Source organism: Eubalaena glacialis, chromosome 6 (assembly GCF_028564815.1).
Source record: "Eubalaena glacialis isolate mEubGla1 chromosome 6, mEubGla1.1.hap2.+ XY, whole genome shotgun sequence".
Lineage (NCBI taxonomy): Eukaryota > Metazoa > Chordata > Mammalia > Artiodactyla > Balaenidae > Eubalaena > Eubalaena glacialis.
Window position 1 is genome coordinate 121443343 of NC_083721.1, and position 20141 is coordinate 121463483.

Sequence of the window (20141 nt, forward strand, 5' to 3'; positions counted from 1 at the left end):
TTTTTCTGTCTGTGAAACTCTAAACAAATTACCTGCCATTTAAAGTATTTTTCAGGATATTTCTAACCTCCTATAGATAAAACTAGAGAGGCTTTGTGTTCTGACTCCATGGGTACTATCAAATACATTCTGTATTCATATGTATGAAGATAATTTTATATCTGTGAGAGCCTCTATTTACTGACTATATGCAGTGATATATATGAGTTTTATTTTTATAGTCAGGATCTTCCAAATGGCTAATTCAACTAGCCAATTTCAAGGAAATTATTTATGGCAAATAAGATAATATTTAAGACGTTTGAATTTGTGGATTATTATTTCCACTTACATAAAAATTGTCTTAATTTGCATGGGTTTTTAGTTTAATTCTAATTTCACTTTCTTCTTTTTTTCAGAAAATCACTTCACCATCACCTGTGGAATTTATCATACTGCATGATTTTTTTTTTTTTCCCTTTGCAGGGAGGAGCCCAAGAGAGAATTCGCCTCACAATGACCCTGCTGTGCCCTGTGTTTACTCGGCAGTGATCCTCAGAGAAAGGGTTTTTGAAAATGTATTAGAGCTAGAACCAAGAACTGGTGTGATTTTGAAGAAGTTTTTGCCGCTTAAAATTCTATTTTGAGCTAGATACTATATGTCTAATTCCTTTTAAAACAAAAGAAAAAAGGAGAGCTGCTTTCGATGCTACAAATGAAAGGTTTCGTTGCTGATACCGAATTGCACTGCTCATTTATCTTGGCCCTATCGGTGTACGTGGGGGTTTTCCCCCTCTTTTTACTCAACAACAACAATAATAATACCAGATCTCTGGCTAAGGATCTAACCAAATGGAAAGGGTGCTATGAACATCCTAGATCCAGGTTTAGGACGCAATGCCCACCCCCATCTCATCCCCTTGGGTGCTGGAGATGATTGAACTCAAGCTTGAATCTACAGGGAAGTTGTCGATGCGAGTCTCGCAGGAACAAATATTGGCGCGTCCACCAAGAACCTCCCAAACCAGGTACAAAATGAGGAGCCCACACCTACAGAAGGGTGCACCCAGGGGGCGGACCTGGACGCTGGAGGGTGCGAAGTTACTAACTATGCTTTGAGAAACCGAATCACTGTTTCCCACTCCACTTTTTTTTCTCTTCTTTTCCCGCTCCCCACACCAAAATATATATATACATATAAATCTCAAAATCAGTTCCCGCCTGAAAAGCTTGAGCTTTCTTCGCAATATTTGGCGCCTGATAATTAATGACGCTCGCGCCGGGTGCCTCGTGGCTGGGGCTCGGGCCACCGGGAGCCCCTGACGTCAGCGACCGCGCTGCCTGCGTCAGGTCCAGAGCAGCCCCCGGGTGGCCGGGCCCCGGGCAGCGGGGGCTGCGGGGAGGGAGCCCGCGTCAGGGCCGGAGGAAACCCCAGAAGGGGCGAAAGGGGCTGCCCCCGCGCCCACCAAAAAGTCCTGCCGCAGGCAAAACCGCAGCGCCCGCTGCTTCCGGACACACGCGGGCACCCAGACTCGAGACCGCGTGTGGAGGCCCCAAGCCAGGGGGAGACTCCCGGGGCTGGACGTGGGTGGGCGGTCTAGACAGAGGGCCAAAGAAACTCGGGCAAGTCCTCAAGCGGCGGGCGCTTCCTCCCTTCCACTCTTTATGAAAGTCAACGGTAGATTGTTTCCACTGACTCCAAAAGTGGACCTTAAAATGAAATAGACCCGCCTTTTCTACCTCAAACTTGACACACTTGAACGTCGGTGATCCGGGGAGTTTCTCCCCCAAACACCGCTCGCTGGTGCTCCAAACCTGGGGAAGAAGGATGCTGGGACCCGCCACTGGGGGGAAATGAACTCGATCTCGCAGTCGACCAGCCACAACTTTTCCTCTCTCCTTCCTCTCCCAACATTTCCCTCTTCCCCCAACTCGCCTCTTCACCCTAAGACCAGCTTTTGCAACCCTCCCAAGCCAGGGGCGTTCTCAAGATTCTGGAGAGGTGTGATTTCTCCAAAGGGGGTCAGGGCCTCTGTCCCGAAAAGTGTTCCACCCGCTCAGTTGCCCTTGTCCTAAAGATCGGGGACCCGAGTTTGGCGAACCGTCAGTCTGTGAGTGGGACTAGGTCTACAGAACTCTGGACACTGGACTCTACGTCTACAGGTCTGGAACGAATCCTGTAGCTCTCGTGGGCCCTGTCTGGATTTCTTCATCGTAGGTCTGGGAGAATCACTTCTCTCCCCTAGAATCCTTGCTTTTAAACTATCTTTTTTTTTTTTTTTTTCATGATAGATAGTGCCTTTCTCGCTTAATTTTTCGTCTTTTTATCCACATCCAGAGGACAGAGGGGAGTGGAGGTAGAGACTCCCCGAGCAAAGATTTGAGGCCGAAAACTGCTTCGCGTACGTTTTCGCCTGGAATAAATTCTGGTCCCAGCAACCGCCTCTGTGCAGCGCCAGCAAAACCCAGCAGCGGAAGCCAACACTCAGGTGCAGAAAACTGCCTCTGTCGCTGCGATCCTCCCCCAGGACAGTAGCTGAAGGAAATCGCCGTTGCAGGGCTGCGGGACACAGAGCAAGAACACGATTTCCCTTCGTCTTCCCTCTTCCACCCTAAGAGTGGCTGGCAACTCCGGCAGGAGCGATTCTCCCCCTCTACAATTCAGAGCACTTCTCGGGCTCTGCTTTTAGGAGAAAGAGAAGGAAAACATTTTCTGGGGGGTGCTTTTTTTTTAAATTTTAAGTTGGAGCTCTATTGCCAACTTAAATAAAATGATACCTTTCCCAAGCCAGTAAATACCGCGGGAGTCGCCGCATCCTCCAGTTGGCCTCCCATTTCACTGCCACTGCGCAGCCGAGTCCCCAACTCCAGCCTGCCGGGAAGCTGCAGGTTCCGCCGCCGCGCGCCAGGCCGGGGTCCCTGTGGCCAGCCTGCCTTCCCTTTCTGGGCTCTGAAGTCTGGACACGAGTCGAACCAAATTAAATCGAGACGCGTCAACTTTTAAACGGCTTTAAAATCTGTGACTCTCCCCTCCGTAGGTGCCCCACTGCCTGGCGGATATAAATTGTCACAGTCTATCATCTCCAGAGAGTAAAAGAGAAAAATATTATATACATGTATATATTATGTATATATGTATAATATATTGTGTGTGTGTGTGTGTATATATATATATATCCATAACTGTGACACTGTCTTCACAACTTTGCCTCGCGTTAGGATTTAATACAACAGAATTCACTAGAACGAGATGATAAGCCTTATTTATAAGCATTACTTAAAAGTGGCGACTTGGAGGATTTCAGAAATTATTCAAAGAAGATTTAGGGGTTTTATTTTGTTTGTTTTTTAAGGAGCTAGGAATGTGCCTTTTACCCAGTGTCCTTCGCTGCCCTTTTCAGGCAGCAATCGGCTCTCCTGACACTTGGTTAAGCCTCAGGACTTAAAAAGATCATTTCCTCGTACACTAATTTGAGCGAAATCTGGATTCAGAGTGTGGGTTTACACGCCCAGCTCGAATGTCTAATGTATCAAATCCTCGTTAACGAACGGCCCGCTCCGTGGCCGTGTCAGCCAAAGGTCAGCCCCGTGCAACAGGGCAGCGCGGTTCAAAAGCACTCTTCCAGCGCCCTGCCTCTCCCTCCCCCCAAAAAAATCCATCTTGCACATTTCAGTAATACAGCACGCGGACTCCCAACGAGAAATGCCAAGCTTGTTTTTCTTTCTTCCTTTCTTCCCTCACATTAGTGACTTGTAAACGACGTGTCCTAAGGCAACTACTGAAAAATTAAGTTTATTTTTTTCCAGTGGGAAGGGAGGGGAGTTAGTGGACAAGGTAATTGTCGAAATGCCCTCAAGAGGCACGTATATTTGAGAAGTTGTGACTCTTAGAAATCTTCACTTAAAATAGTAATAATAATACTAACTTCACAGCATTCAAATGGAAACCATAAGTAAACTTTGTTGGGGACCTTAGGGATTAGAAACTGCTTAGGGGAAGGGGCACTTCTCCTCCCCCGCTCCCCTCCCCCAACACACACACACACACACACACACACACACTCACACACACACACTAGAGACCAGCAGAAAGCTTATTCTTAAAAGATAGCTTTAGTGGCTGTTCACAGGGACAAAGAGGATCCAGGAGAGCGAGGCTGGACCCTCTTCGGTCCCTCCTCACTGGGGAGCCCCGCGACATCTCTGACTACCTTGGGGTGCTCGGCGTTCCTACACACCAGCCGCAGAGGCCGGGCTGGCGCGGCTTCTCCACGTCAGCCCAACTTCTCGGCGCGCGCCTCGGGCCCCTCGCGCACACGCAGCCGCGGGCCGAGTCCGCCGGGAAGGTGGCGGGACGGGGTGGGGGAAAGAACGCGACTTACCAGGTCTGGGGTCTAGATTTCGGGCAAGGTTGGCAGCAGAGTGAGGCCGGGCAGACAGTCAGTCCTACCGGAGACGGGCAGTTTGGGCAGGGACTGAGGCGCGGCTGGGGCGGGGGGAAGGGGGAGGGAAGGAAAACGCCTGTCCGGTTTGGGGTCCCTCGTTCCTTGGCCCTGGCCCGCGCCCCCCCCCCCCCCGCCCCCACCCCGCGCTATCGCCTCCGCAGACCAAACTCGGCCTGGCCCGGGGAGGCCCCAGAGCCCGCGTCGCCGCCTGAAGTCAGAGCCTCCGGGCCTCAGGGACTCTGGCGCCGACCCCGGGGGCGCTGGGGGCGCCAGGGGCGGGGAAGGGGCGTCCCCGCTCTCTGGCCCGGAGAGGGCAACCGCGTCGCCGCCACGGACGCGGCGGCCAAGCGCGGGAGCCCCAAGTTCGCCGCGCCCGGCTGCCGGCTTGCAGACCCCGGCCTGCTCCCGCCCCCGCCCCTCCTTTCCCTCTAGCCCTCCGCCAAATGCAAAGGGTTCTTTGGGCCTTGGCCTTTTGGGCAAGAACGCAGGAACCCACGCTGGGTTAGAGCTGCTCAGAGCGAGCCCGACCCAGGTCTTCATGATTAGCGTGGAGTTCGTAGAGTCTAGATCGCCCCCCTCTCCCAACATATTAAAACGTAAAAGGACCCAACTCGGGAATGGGTTTCCTGTGGGGTGGCCCTTGTGGCGGGAATTCGGTGCATGGAAGGACTCTTCGCCCCTAACTAGACGCCAGGTGCTCTGTCCTCCGGGGACCTCGGACAGGAGAACTCTGGTGAGCCAGCCCCCTTTCCACCGAGTCCCTGGGACCAGTCCCAGGCTGATTGGCTTCTGCCAGGCCTCCCTGGGCCAGGTCCCCAGCAGCTCTTCTCGGGCCACCCCTATGTTATTGAGCTCCGAGACTCGGATGCTGGGTGGGAGGACAGGACTTTTCCTAGCAGGAACGTTTCCAAAACCCCTCTGCCACACCTCCAGGTTCAAAGCTGAAGACGTGGCGAGTGGTGGCTGTCAGGTGAAATGATGCTATGGCCCCCGGATCTCAGGACTGGCAGGAATGAAGCTGGCCCTGGATTAGCTGCAGTGCGAACCGGGCAGTGACAAAAGGCCTCTCCTGTTAGCAGTAAGGGAAGTGAGAGGCGTGGGCCCCATGGAATGGATCTGTCCCTCCAGCTGAAAGTAAAATCCAGAGGAGGATTGGAACCTGTCTGGCAGCCATTTTCTGATGTCATGGGGCCTACGATTTTTGACCAAGACACCCAAAAGCATAACTCTATAGACAGTGGTGTGAGGATAGAGTGCCCCAGGGACTCTCCACTACCCCTCCCCTTTGTTTACAGGTGTTGGTCACTCCACCAGACATATTAGGCACTTGCTCTGGAAATGTCAGTACATTGACCACAAAATATTATGCAATGTGCAGAACCCAGGAATGTCACCATTCCTGGAGGGGAAAGCAATAGCTCAGCGCCTGAACTCTGGGTTTCCCTCACCACACCCTACACTTTCCAGGTCTCGTGGCCAGGGCAGTTCCTCCATCAGTTGTCACGTTTGCACCATGTAAGCACGTTTGAGCTCAACAGGACTATACCAGCTCTTAAAACATGCGCGAGCTGACGAGTATTATTTGGGAAGGGTCGAGAGAAAACCCTAGAGCAATCGTTCAAGCAAGCGGCTGATAGCCCCCCGCATGGGAGAGAGAAAGGAAAAGGGGGAGAAAGAGACAGACAGACAAAGACAGGGGACACTCCAGCCTGGATCAGAGCAAAGAGGGTGGGCGATAGGAAAACCCTTAGTGCCCTGCCCTCCCACCTCAGGCGTGGGGTCTGTGACTGGAGGGGGGCCAGGTGACTGGAGGGGACGTCTTCTCCAAGGAGCTAGAAGAACTGCCAGGGTGCCAGCTCCCTGGAAGGGGACAGGAGGAGGACAGCTCCTAAGTGGGCAGGGCTCGTAGTCCACTGGGGCGGCCCTTAAAGAGGGGGAGATTGCCGGCCCACTCGATGGCTGGAGCCTACACTGTCTGCCTGGCTTTGTGAACTCACTTTAAACCAGTGCGGTTTCAAAACAAACACGTGCAGCTTCCTCGCCGCGCTGTTTTGGCAGCCGGGCCAGCAGCTTTCGCGGGCCAGAGCCTCGGAGCTGTTCCCCGCGGCCCGTGTGGGCGGGGGGGGGGGTGGGCCTCATGCATATTCATTAGCACGTGGAACCGCGGGCCCAGGGCCGCGCTTGCGCACTGCTCTCCCAGCCACAGTCCCAGCCCGCGGCAGCGACTTCGAAAGCGCCCCGCAGGGCTGCAGGGTGGCGCAAGGGGCCCCTCGAACGCTGACCGCCAGGCCTTCATGTGGAGGGGCTGTGGGGAAGTCTTGCTGTTCCACCCCACCGCCACAAACTCACCTCCAAAGCTTGTGTTTATATATTTTCAAGAAATTCTCCAGGACAAAAATCTCCCTTGACGCAGACTCACCCACCCCTATCCTTTTTCGTGGTTTTACCTTCCTCCAGTTTTCAGCTTTCTTTGCCAGAGGCTAGGATTTTCCCGGATAGACAGAAAAAAAATTAAAAAGGAGTTAGGATGTAAGCTTCTCTCACCTTCTTTATGTCCTTATGTTTTCTGTAGCTTAACGGGGACTATTACACAAAAGACAGAAGCAAAATAATCATAATTTTTTTTTTAGTTTGCTAAGGTCGCTGGCCTTCGAACGTCTGTTGTTTTTTTTTTTAGAGATATAATTCCCATCTGTTTATATCCACGCTTAATAGTTGATTCTTGTGTATGCTGTAGGTGAAAATATCACTGTGTAAGTTCCACAACCCGTGAATTCTTCTGCATATACTTACAAAGATGACCCACAATATCAGAGGCAGTCAAAATTTTGTGGACAAGAGACAGACAATTGAAGTCTCTAGTACCATTGACAAGCAATGTCATTTCCATACTAGATAGCTAAATTCAGTTTCTTATTCTTGAAAAACCCACCTCCAGTATAGCATCAATTGGAAACTTCGTACTGTTTTTGCTCCTTGCTCTAAAGTGGAAATAAACGTTAGGAACTAATGCCAGAATTCAGCTTGCATGGTAAAAATAGGCCCTGGTTTGGGCTGATCGTGTTTCCTCTTGCTTGGTGAGACACTCCGGAATGAACCTGACTTGCATAGATTAATGGGGAACACTGCTCATATTTTGTGTATATTATGCCATTATACTTGCAATAAACTTTGAGGAAAAGGCTCAAATGTGGCATGCTATAGAAAGTTATTACCATTTTTGTCTTATTTCTTGCCCCAAACTAGTGATTATCATTTGAAAAAAAAAAGAGATTGCTGTATAGTTACTCTTATAAAATCTTACATTCTATATCTAACCAGTTTAAATGGGTACATATTACTGAATAGGGTGCTAAAAAGCTGGAAAAAAAAACACAACTCAGCACCCTGAGTAATATGAACCTATAGTAACATGAACCAGGTTTGCCTGGCATAGATGAGATAGATCTTTCCACTGCCACTCTGTTTTCAAGAATTCTAAAACCAGAGAGTGATACGAACTGTGGCAAATTTTATGAAAACAACACTTTGTTTTCCTAATATGAACACATAGTTCTAAGAACTACACTTGATGCTAGGAGCAAGCGAGAACTCTGTACCTAGAGAGGACAAGATAAATTTGTAATTAGTATTTTGAGTTGGAAAAAAAAAAGAAATGTGAGCTGGGAATCTGCTGACTTCATATCTAGTTCACAAATAATCAAAGGCACAAGCTCAGTGCCTTCATTTTGAGTTTGCCAGACCACATATAGTTACTCCCAGCCCATCATAAATTGGTTCTGCTCTGTAAGGACCAGAGCCTTCCCCAAGCTGCTTCCTGGAAAGCAGTATGCTCAGGTACCAACTCCACCAATACTGATTCACAAGGAGACCGGGACACTGATTACAACTTGACCTCTAAAAGGGAACATCAGGAAGGTTTTCAGGGCTGGGCAAGGTATTTGGGGAATGTAGTTCTGTTGCCAGCCCTTTAAAAGTTCTGAGAAAACTTCACCATCAACAAATAAAAACATCTAAATGCCAGGCCCATGAGCAAAGAAGGTTAGTGCTATTTACACTGTCAGCTAAAGAAAAAAAAAAGAAAGAAAAAGAAAAAAAATGATAAGCATATGGGGCAATTGAAAGGTTACATCTTTCTTTTGGAGGTGGTTTGCTTCTTAAAGGTTAACTTGAATGCTTGACTTTAAAAAATCAAAATCATCAGCTGCAAATGCTTAAAGCAGTTGGGGGTAGCTTTTGAAGAAGAAAACAAAGGATCTGAAATGTTTGAAAATTACTTAGCCCCCATATAAATGGTGCTTGTATATTTACATGCTTACTCTATAAATGTACACACACACACATACCACAACTCATTTCTCTTCATTTCTCAAATATGGTTGCTTGTAGTCAGGCATCTTTTGTTGATGCAATATAACTTTTTAATAACTTGTTAGCTGTTCTAATCATTTGATAGTGATAGAAAACAATGCAGTCAAAATATGAACCAGGACAGCTTTCTGCCTAAATCAAAACCCACAGCTACACACACAAACCAGCCATTTGCAGCATCTTCAGCTCCTGCTAAATAGGGTCTAACAATATATTTCGCTGTTCACATTCATGTATTTCAAAACCTAATAGCCCATGAAGAAAAGTAGAAAGAATACATCCCAAGAAACAAACATTAAAGGTACCAGCAAAATAATAGACTACATTTAAGTTTGAAGCATTATTTTAGGCAACCTACATCATTAAAGGCTTTTTCTTTGTGATATGTGTTGGAGAAGAGAATGCTTAAGGGGGACTGGCGTAAATATTGGCTTCTACTATAAAAGTTCCTTTCTGGTGAGGTTATTCACAAACACACACACACAATACTCCTCAAATGGTTTTTAAAAAAAAATTATTTGGCATTCAATGTCTAAAAAATTTTTTAATATGAAGTAGTTTTGAAGTAAACATTTATCCCTAAAATTTATCTTTAAAATATCCTACTTAAATCATATATCATAGTATGATATTTAATTATTATACTATGTTATTAAAGTTTAGAAGGGCATCAGGTACATAACAAATAATGAGACATTTATATTTCCAAATTTGAAGTAAACTGCTTTCAGGAATGGTCAAAGGAAAAATACACTCATTGACTATCTTCCTAAATACACTAACAAAGTTACAAAAGTACTGTTGCTATTATTATTATACTTATATCAGGCTCCCAGACATTCTAATCTCTAAAGGAAAGGGAAGGATTATTAATTGAGGTGTTTACCTTTCCTAGAGAGATGAGCTATTTTCTATGTTTATTAATTATTGGCCCTAATGTCTGGAGTCACTTCAACTACTATGCTGTTAGTTAATTTTAAACCTCCAAAGCCAACTGGGGCCAGCTTATAGTCTCACAAATTTTCGGAACCAGCAGCAATTTCTGCTTAGGTGTTCAACCTCCTTAAATCTCACCAAACCTTGCAAGGTGGCGCTCTTTTCATGAAAGGTTGATCTTTACTCTTATAGATCACAAAAACAATTTTTTAAAAGTTAAACACCACCATCTCTAGTTTTTGATGTGCTACAGAAAGTGTAGCAAATCCCCTCCTTACCTAGTAAAACTCTGTTGCCTAAAAGTGACAAATACAAATAGCAAGCAATGAAAGGACGAGTCAAAAAAAATTTAACATTTTGATTTTGTAATTGGTCAATGGTACACTTCGAAACAAATATGAATGAGTATCTTAAGGGGTTCTCATACTGTTGAGGGTTTTTCCCTCTTGCTTTCCTTCTCAGAGTCACACATAACACTGTATATTAAAGATGCAAGTCTGGGTTCCTACTTGCCTACAGTGAGGCCAGTTTCCGTCTCGTGCTCTGACACATCAGCACCCTTGCAGCTACAGCCAAGGCCCTGATTTGTGATCTCCGGCTACGCTGTCTGCTTAATGGGGCGATCATGCAAGCTACAACCAGAGACAAAGAAGCTCACGTTCCTACCAGCGCAGCTAACTTCGAGGGAGCAGCATAGCTTGCAAATCTATCAAACTAAACTGCAAGAAAGACAATCTGATTTAGAGAAAAGGCGTTCTGCTACAGTCATTAAGCACAAGTAATTTAGATTTTTTATATTGTCTCCTCATTTACAAATTTACTGTATCAACGCCAGCCAATGGAACGAATTTCTTAAGTAAATGAGAAATAAATAAAAGAGATAGAAAGATAATCAAATTACATAAAATAATTCTCTTCCCTAGATGTATTTTTGAGAGAACTAATAACTGGCAAAATTATAGGAATAATAACATATCACAGGAAGTAATTAATTTAAATTAGCATCACGTTTGAAGAAATAGAAGTAAAATGCTTTATGGAGGTTTACTTTTGTGCAAAGAAGGAAGGCCTGGAAGAGCATGCATCGACATCCTGAAAATTAGTTATGGCCATAAATGGTTTAATTGAAGACAGCAATTTAAAATATGATATTGTAAATCTGCAACTTGGTTTCAACTCGGGGAATTTAATTTGGGGGACAGCAGAACCCTCAGCTGAAAGTTCATTTGCAAAGCTGCAGAGCGAGCCCTTGAGCTTCTGACAATTCGCCTACATTAATATTGATGTCGCCTGCGCAATCTATTTCTGTTATTTTTATGGTTGTTATTCTATGTCTGCAAAGGTCATTTAAATTATACTGCGGTCGAAAATTTGTTTCATAAATTTTGATATAAATACTAATTACACCCTCTCGGAGAGCCAGCAGGGTAGCGTTCATTTATCACGTTTATACGACCTGCGATGACAGAAAGGGAAGACTGGTGAGCTTTTCCCAAGACCCACTAAGGCTGGCAGAAGAGGCAGCAGGTTGCTGGGGGTGAAGAAGAAATTCCTACCACAATCACTGAGATTTAAGAATCTTTAATAACGTACGAAAGGTTACCAAACAGTTCTGGAAACTAAAGTGTACATACGAGTTCTTCTAGCCATAAATATTGAATAGCTGTAACATGAATAAACCGGCCCTTTACATGCGGATAAATATGGAAACTAGGAATTATATACATTATGTGGTTGTATCTTTTGCCAAAAGCAACGGACAGTTATAGTTTATATCTTTTTTTAATATCACTTTACATAAACAAATGGAACAGTTTGACACGCAGATCCAAGCTCGTACTATACGAATTCTTGACAGGACGTGAAAACAACATTTTACTGCACTAAAGTACTTAGACTTTGGGACGAAATGTTTGCACTTTATACAAAAAAAGCACATTAATACCAATAATATTCTGTTAGATCGACGTGGAGACTGTAATCGTACAAAGTAATTCACATTTTGGTACACATTTACTAGAACATTCTTGCCATTCAGTACAAACAGTTGGCTTTCGGCCGCCCACCCCTCCCCCCTCCCCCTCCCCCCAGCCCCTCCCCCCTCCCCCAATGCAAAGACCACAACGCCACGATCCCACCCCACCCCCCGTTCCAACCAAGATATAACTATATACAGAATCCAACAGTACAGTTTTAAGCTAATAATTCTGTATTTACAAGAATGCAAAGAAGAAAGAAAAAAAAAAAAGCCGACTCCCAGAGAGCCTGTTCAGATTCCCAGGAGAAACTGGCCCTCGGGGTTGGCGGCATTTGGTCAGGCGACCGCCTTCTCCTCCACCCCCCTCCCACCCCTTGGCTACCAAGCCTTTGCCAAACTAAGAAAAGAAAAAAAAAAAAAAAAGTAAAGGTTTGGTGCTTCTCTCTTACTCGGTCCTGGGTCTATCGGCAGGTTTAGAAAAAATAGGATTAGGGGGTGGGGAGGGGACTGCTTTGATGCTCAGGGTTCTTTCAGTAATATTTTGTATGTGTGTGTATGCTCAGTCTCTTAAATAGGGTTTTGTTCGGTGTTTTGTTTCTGATTTTAAACGTACCATTCGTTAAAATTGGAAGAGAGCGCGCTGTGGCCGGCTGTGTGGTGGACCGCGGAGGAGGAGGGCGACAGGGAGCTGGTGGTCGGGTTGTCTGTGGAGGGAGACACGATGGTGGGCGGCGTGGAGGACTCATAGCCCGAGCTGGCGGCCGGCGAAGGTTGCGAGCCCTGCGAGGAGGATTCGTGGACCTGCGGGAATAAAGTCGCGTTTTTACGGAGATAAAGACCCACCGCGGCGGCCGCCTGGGGGGGGGGCGGTGAAGGCCGAGCGCTGCCTCCCCCAGGAGCCCTGGATCCCCTTGAACTCCAGGGAGGCCAGACCCGCGGGACTTGGGCTTGGTTGCCCCGCCTCGGCCCTGCAGAGGCTGGGCTCCGGGGAGGGACAGTACCCCGGGGACTCAACAAAAGAAAGTATCTAGGGAGGCGGAGGCTGGATGTGAGGCCAGAGCCTGAGATGGTCCTCACGGCAGCCGCTGAACGTTGCTTGCTCAGGGTTAGATGAGCCAGCGCTCAGGACCGCGTGCAAGACCCCAACTCTCTGCCCAACGCTGCCAGCCAAGCCGCCATGGCCGCAGCTTCGTCAGAATCATCCCGCTGGGGCTGTCCTGGCTCCCCATCAGTCGCGGCCTCTGCTACAGTGCTCACTTATTTGATTTTTATTATTAAACAGTAAATTTAGAACGGCCTTGGGTGCCCCCATCTCCTTTTCCAGCTCCTGCCCTCTCTGCCCAGCCCCAGTCAGCAGAGAGGAATCGTTGCCTTTCCGCCTCTGCCGGCTCCTGCCACCGCCCGGCTGCCACTCGCCGCCCGACCCCGGCCGAAGAGCTGAGCGGGCTCTTGGCTCCAAGGCGGGCGGCGAGAGCGCGGCGATTACCTTCATGTGTTTGCGCAACGAGCTGGGGTGCGTGTAGGATTTGTCGCACATCTTGCAAAGATAGGGCTTGTCACTCGTGTGCACGTGCATGTGCTTCTTGCGATCGCTGCTATTGGCGAAGCGTCGGTCGCAGCCCTCGAACTCGCACTTGAAGGGCTTCTCCCCTGGTGCGAAAGGCAAGAAAGAGAGAGGTCTGGTTAGAACAAACCCCGCGGCTCTTTTTAAAAAATTAAACAAAAGGAAAAAATAAAAACAAAAATTAAAAAGGCAGCGGCCCAGGGTTAACACTTTGCAAGCTCAAAACCCGGATCTTTAACAAAGTCATATATCTGCATTGGAATTTTAAACATCTGAACTATTTTAACCCTTAATCCAATTAGATCCAGATTTTATTATTTTATTATTATTATTATTAGTGGTCGTGGTAGTTTTTTAGATCCCAGAGTAGCAGCAGGTCTGGCTGCTGGGTTTAGGCCCGGGGCTATACAGACGACTTCAGGCAGCTTCTACCTAGCTCTAGGTTTCTAATTTTCACATTCCGGGCTGATTCTCCTGCTGTTTTGCTCTTCTCTCCTCCCCTTACCCCCTCCCCGACGCTCCGCACCCCGCTCGTCGCCGCCCCCACCCCACCCCTATACACACTCACATTTTATAGGGTAATCCGGGCCGAGAGCTCGGCGCCGCAAATTCTTCCCTGGCTCCGGCGTAAAACGCCAAGTTCCAAACGCAGTACTCAGAAATCACCCGGGCAAACCAGGACAGGGAAGCAGACCGGATTCCCGGCCTTGTTGGCCCAAGAGGCCCAGAATGGCCTGCTCGACCCACACTAGAGCCCTGAGCTCGCCGCGAACTTTTCTTTTAACTGCTCCCGACCGGTCTATTTATTTTTAAAGGCCAACTCAGGGTATTCGGTGTTTCGAAAAGTCCTCATAGAATCTAATTGACAAAACGGACTTCTCCGCCTTCTGCTGACTTTCCCGACTCCTGAAGCCTGCTCACAAACAACTCACTACTAAAATCGGGGCTCTTTAAATATGCATAAGCCTCCTCAGGCCCGATTGACTTCCTTTCACCATCGCCACCCCCTCTTTTCTGTCTCTTTTTGTTTCTTTCTGTGCCCCTTCATCCGATCTCCTCCAATTTCCTCAGCTCCTTCCTTTGGCAAAGTCCTCACTAAGGTGCGTGGAGAGGGGATGTTGGCCGAAAGCAAACGTTTAGATTTGCCTGCAGCTGGAGCGGCTGGCGCCTCCGCTGCCGCTGCCGCCGCCGCCGGGAGCCGGCCACCTCTCCCGGCTTCGCGCGCACCAAGGACTCCGCAAAACCGGGTTTGTCTCTCAACTCTCCCCGCCTTTTTTTAGTTCTCATTTAAAAATCTATATCCCTAGATCCCTCTAATCCGATCCTCTCTGTACTTTACCAGAATTTCAAGCTTCAAACTAAAAACCAGCGCACACTTTCGCTGTCTGCCTGCTGGAATCTGACTTCCAGACCCAACCGAGGCCGGGTTTGTGCGCCCACGCCGCTGACTTTTGGATTTCGGGTCCCAGGCCTGGGATAGGGAACGAGGGGTGTCAAGGACAGCTGTTTCCGTACCTGTGTGCGTCCTTTTGTGGATCTTTAAGTTCTCAGAACGGGCGAAGACCTTGCCGCAGCCAGGGAAGGGGCAGGGGAAGGGCTTCTCGCCCGTGTGCACGCGGATGTGGTTGACCAGTTTGTATTTGGCTTTGAAGGGCTTGCCCTCGCGCGGACACTCCTCCCAGAAGCAGATGTGGTTACTCTGCTCGGGTCCGCCGACGTGCTCCACTGTGACGTGCGTGACCAGCTCGTGCATGGTGCTGAAAGTTTTGTTGCACGACTTTTTGGGGTTGGCCAGCTGCTCGGGCTCAATCCACTTGCAGATGAGCTCCTGTTTGATGGGCTGGCGCATATAGCGGAAGAAGGCGCCGGCGCCGTGATGCGCGGCCATGTTCACGTTCATGGGCCCGTAGCCGTGCAGCTGCGGCGCGGCATAGTGCTCTGAACGCGGACTGGTCACCTGGCCATACTGCTCGGGCCGCGGGTACATGTCCCCCGAGAAGCCAAGCCTCATCTGCCCGTTGACCACGTTGGGCGATGCATGGCCCGCCGCCTGCTCGTGAAGGCCGGGGAAGAGGAGGTGGCCCGCGGCGTCCGTGTGGCCGTGTGGGCCCCCGAAGCCCCCGGCTGAAGCAGCGAACAGACTGTGTTGCGCGCTGGCTGCAGCCGCCGCGTCGCCAAAGCCCCGGTTGCGGAACAGAAAGTCCCGTGTGGAGTTGAAGGCTGCGCTCGAATAGGAGCCGACGTGGCCCGGATGGTGGTGATGTCCCAGGGCCGCCGCAGCCGCGTAGCCGGGAGCCTGAGACGTGAAGGCCGTCTGGCCCGCGGAGGCCAGCTCGTGCGAGCTGGGGTTGAGCTTGAAGGCACCCATGCCGTCGGCGAACGGGTTGATGCCCAGGCCCACGTCGCGCTCGGCCACGTCGCCCGCCGAGTGGTGGCGGGACGCGCCAAAGGTGGTCACGCCGATCGCGGGGTACTGGGGGCCGGCGTCCAGGAGCATCGTGGCTGCTCGGGGCGAGCCCCGGCCTCCCCCGCCCCCCCCCACCCTCGCCCGCCGAGGAGGGAAAATTAGGAGGAGGAGGAGGAGGTAGTGGAGGAGGAGGAACGGGAGGCGGAGGAAGAGGAGGAAGAAGAAGAGGAGGGAGGAGGAGTCGACCCACCTCGCGAAGTCCTAGCCCGCAGGCAGCGGCGCGGCGCGCCGGGGCGCCCGCCCGGCCAAGCGCGGGGAAGCCTGACTGCTGCGGGCCGCGAGCAAGGCGGGCTCCGGCGCCCGCCGAGCAGACCCCGCCGGCCCGGCTAGCACTTTCTCGCTGCTCAGTCTCTGCCGAGAGGACCCCGCGTCAAGGCTGCCCAGGGAAAGGCATGGAGCATCTCAGCCCCCCAAAAAAACTTCCTCCCGGATTTGTAGCATAGAGGAATGTGAGCGCCGGAGCAGCGACTGCTAGCCCTCTCTCCGCCTCGCGCCGTACGCCCCTCCTCACTTCTCCACTAGCCCCTCGCCCTTTCTTTTCTCCCTCTCTCTCTCTCTCTCTCCTTTCTCTCAGGCTCGCCTCCTCGCTGCTTCACTCTCCTTTTTCCCCCTCTGCTTTTTGCAAAAAAAAAAAAAAAAAAAAAAGGGGGGGTGGAGGGGGAGAAAAAAAAGAAAGAAAGAAAAAGCCAAAGAAAAGGCGCAAATCATGCACAATATTGTCTTTTGCGGTTTATCTTCCTGGGGAGAAACTTTCACCTCCTCAGCCGGGCGGTGAGCGCGAGACTGATAGCAGCAATCATTCCTGCAGATAAATGAATTGAAAGGACGACACCGTCCCCCCCTTGATGAATGGGAGCAGGGGGAGGTGTCACGTGCTGCCGACGCGGGCGCCCATTGGTGTGCCCGCGCTCCCCCCGCCCGCAGCCGCCGCGCCAACGGAGGGCGCGCCGAGGCGCCGCGCGCCTTTCATTGGCCCGCCCGCCTCATCAATCCCAGGTATTGTAAAGCGCTTGACATCCCCTTTTGACAAACAGGGCTGCCAGGAGTAGCAACTTTTTTTTTAGCCAAATTTTTTCCCTCTTCTCATGGAAAAACATTTTTGCCACGATTTCTTTTCCTTTTCGCATTCATAGACATTCTCTCTCCTCTTTATCCGTATCCCTCTCCCTTTCCCTTTCCATCTCTCTTTCTCTATCTTGTCCTTCTTCAGACCTGCTCTTAGCTGAGCGATTAGCGACTTCGGGCGTCTCCGAGAACAGGAGGCGGGAATGGGGCTGGTAAACACAGCTAAGGCACTTCCAGAATGTCCCGATTCAGCAACTTTCTTTTCTTTCTTTCCCCCGTCCCCGCCTTGAAGGGCAGCAAAGGAGGCTTTTGTTATTTGCTCCTTTTGAAGTTCGCTTCCCTCTTGCTTCGTCCCCCTCCTGTTTATAATTTAAGATCTCGGGAGCACACAGGCACACCACTTTCTCTTTACCAGAAACGTGATTTCTCAGGATAACCGGTTGCCTCGATTTTCTCACTGTTATCAAATCAATCAGACCTCCTGCTCCCTCCTCCCCCCAAAAAATAAGCACAGGTGGATGAGAGCTCCAACTTTCCAGGTTCAAGGTTTTTTGTTTTTGTGGGGTTTTTTTTTTAGCAAATTGAAAACATTGTTGCCGAATTTTTATTTTTTCCTTTCCTGTGTTATTCTTTTATTTTCTCCCTTTTCCCTAGTCTCCCTTGTCTGCCCCCACTAACCCCTCTCTCTGCACTCCTGTTCCCAACCCTGGCCCCTTTCATTCAGGTAAAACTGTAAATTTCCCAACACACCATTGTTCTTCAGGACTGCCCAAAGCTCCCTAGAAATCCCCGAATACTTTTTTTGGTATTTAAATCTCCGATAGATAGGACCAATGTAAATTTTGTGACATTCAAACCTTTTCTAGTTCACAAATCAGTCACCCTTGTCACAGTTATTGAAATTCCGTAACTCGCCACACCAGGACGGTGGAAAAAGCGGGCGCGGTCTTTGTTGCCGACCAGGCTTTTGATCGCCAGAGAAAATTTACTTACCTTCAGATGAGTGAGCAGAAAAAGAAATAACACTCCCTTTGATTTAGTTAGGAAAATGCAGACATTTGGATTCAGTGCAAACATACAACACTCGCTTGTTTTCGCGATGCGGCCCTCGATTAACCTGTCTTTGCCCAGCGCAAAGTCTATTCAACAACTGCGCGTAGTTGCTTTTTGTCCCGTCCACAAAGAGCCATTGACTATATATTAAAATGATTGTTGAAAGGTAGAGGAGTATGGCACTTAAAAGCAGGGAAAAAAATCCCTGTGACTCAATCAATTAAGGCGAGCAACATTTATGCATTTCAAAAAATGCATGCGGATGCAGGGGGTTGGGGGATGAAGGTTGCATTTCTCCGCAGCTCTGTTTAAAACCCAGCAGCCCAGGCCGAGGGTTTAGCTGAAGCGTCTGCATATTCATTAGGTCTAATTATTTTCTAGTAAGGAAAACACAAAAAGCCAAGAGTCGGAATCCTTCAATTTGCCCTTTGTTTCTAACTTCATTTGGCTTCTTTGCAGCTGAATCACAGCCCTAAACTCTTTTCTCAGACAAAGAGACCTCAACTCATCCTTTCACAGGCGGCCCCGTTAGGAAACTCACCAGTGCCTGGGCGAGAGGAAAATGAAAATGAACATTTTTTGCCCAGTCGCCTGTTCGGGCTGCACAGGCTGGAAGAAGGCAGGATCAGCGTTGGCCTGTCCTCCTTTCTGGTTTCCTGGTCTTTTCATCGACTAGATTCTCGCTTGGGGCTGGCGAGCTGAGCTGCCCTTTCCCTGGGCTCTCCCTGCTCAAAACTGGACTTCTGTTAGCTGGGATGGTTTCCTGGTGTCTGAAGGAAACTGGCTGAGCATTTGTGCTTGTTGTGCTGGGAAATAGAAATTTGAGAAAGAAAAAAAAATCAAATGTTCGGTCCCCAGCAACAAGTCTGAGTGCAGCAGCCCCCGAATTCCCTGCCAGCTTTGAGTGGAACCAGGATGGGGAATGAAGGCAAAGGGCTGGGGCTTATGGGGTGGTTTTAAAAAAACTGTTATATAATTTGTTTTTAAAAAAGATATATCGGAGCCACTCAGTCTTTTCTGCTGCCTACAAGGGAAATTTGGATCCTGCCTCCACTGCCGTTGTAAAACTCTTATCTGCAAGGAGGAGCTTTCTCTAGAGGCTGTACTGCTTTCACCAGGGAGAACAAATCTTGAACCCACCTCTCCTGCCTTTCAAAAAAAAAAAAAAAACAAGGGAGGGGACCTGAGGGGAGAAGGGTAGCCGCCGTTGGGAGGGGGAGAGGGGAAATAATTCTTCAAAAAAGAAAAGTCAGTCCTCTCCTCTCCTGTTCGTGGAATATCCAAGGGGGACGTTGACAAGAGGGTATTTTTAGGAAACGCGTCCAAATATACAGAGTAAGAGTGAATGTGAGAAAAAAAAAGTTGTGGGTTGTAGAAGTTATCAAGTGGGATTTGCGGCGCTCTCTGCAGGAAACGCAAGCGGCTCCAGTTCAAAGCCACATGCACCAACGTGACATATAAGCCATTAAAATATCATCCTGACGGCTCATTTCTGCTTCATCATACATTCCCTAACTGCTTCCCGAAAGCTGGAAAAGGAGAAATGAAAGATGACCGCCTCGCTGGAACCACAAAAGAGAGGCTTGGAGGGTTTTGTGGTCCCCCTCAGCCACCTCAAAGTGATGTGCAGAAATGAGGCGATCCCGGCAACAGGTGGAGCGGGGTAAGTGCGTGAGTCCGGGGGGCAGACAGACCGGACCTGTACCCCCAGCAGCGGGGTAGGAAGCACCCTTATCGCGGCCATTGGCACCCAAACCCCGCTGGGGTAAGAGGCCCAGCTAGATTTTTCCCCCATCCCCTCCCTCCGTAGCCCCCCAACCGTGGGTACAGGCCCCACCCCGCTGACACTGAGGGGAGGAGGGGGCCCTTCCGCCGAGAGGCTACGCTGGAGATGAGTCCATCCCTTCTTCTGGGGGGCGGTGCAAGGGGGACGAATGGGGCTCCCACTGGCATGCGGACCAAGGGCAGCTTGTTGCCTGCCCGCCTTCCCTCCCCTCTTTGTAAAGCGCCTGGGTGCCCCACCGTTGGCCCAAGAAGGGGAGTCATGGCCCAGAGCTTCCCTCGCCCCGAGTAAGCTGGGCCCGCGCAGGAGGGGGCCCCTGCAGACAGCTTCTCTGTCCTGCCCCCGAGAGGATGGCAGGGAAAGACTCGGCTTCCCCTCTCCAGGGTCAAAGGAGCCAAGTTACCCCGGCTGGCAGCAAGATGATGGAGCTTCTCCACCGCAACCTGATGCCGGCTGGGTTAGCTGCGGGCCCGCATCCTCGCCTTCGTGCAGTCTGGTCC

At 49.6% G+C, this 20141-nt stretch overlaps 1 protein-coding gene across 1 annotated transcript; it reads right to left on the minus strand.

Moving 5' to 3' along the window:
* Positions 1–12312: 12312 nt before the first annotated feature.
* On the minus strand, positions 12313–15770 carry ZIC1 (Zic family member 1). The gene is made up of 3 exons (XM_061193570.1): positions 14789–15770; positions 13196–13359; positions 12313–12510 (listed from the first exon to the last, which is right to left on the minus strand). Exons 1-3 carry the CDS (start codon positions 15768–15770, stop codon positions 12313–12315), a joined length of 1344 nt encoding a protein of 447 aa, XP_061049553.1.
* Between the last annotated feature and the right edge of the window lie 4371 nt (positions 15771–20141).

Coding starts and splice junctions, on each gene's coding strand:
- ZIC1 (XM_061193570.1), bottom strand. CDS start 15,770: ATGCTCCTGGACGCCGGCCCCCAGTACCCCGCGATCGGCGTGACCACC. Junction 13,360..14,788: donor CCACAAAAGGACGCACACAG/GTACGGAAACAG, acceptor CTTTCGCACCAG/GGGAGAAGCCCTTCAAGTGC. Junction 12,511..13,195: donor CGTTGCGCAAACACATGAAG/GTAATCGCCGCG, acceptor TTATTCCCGCAG/GTCCACGAATCCTCCTCGCA.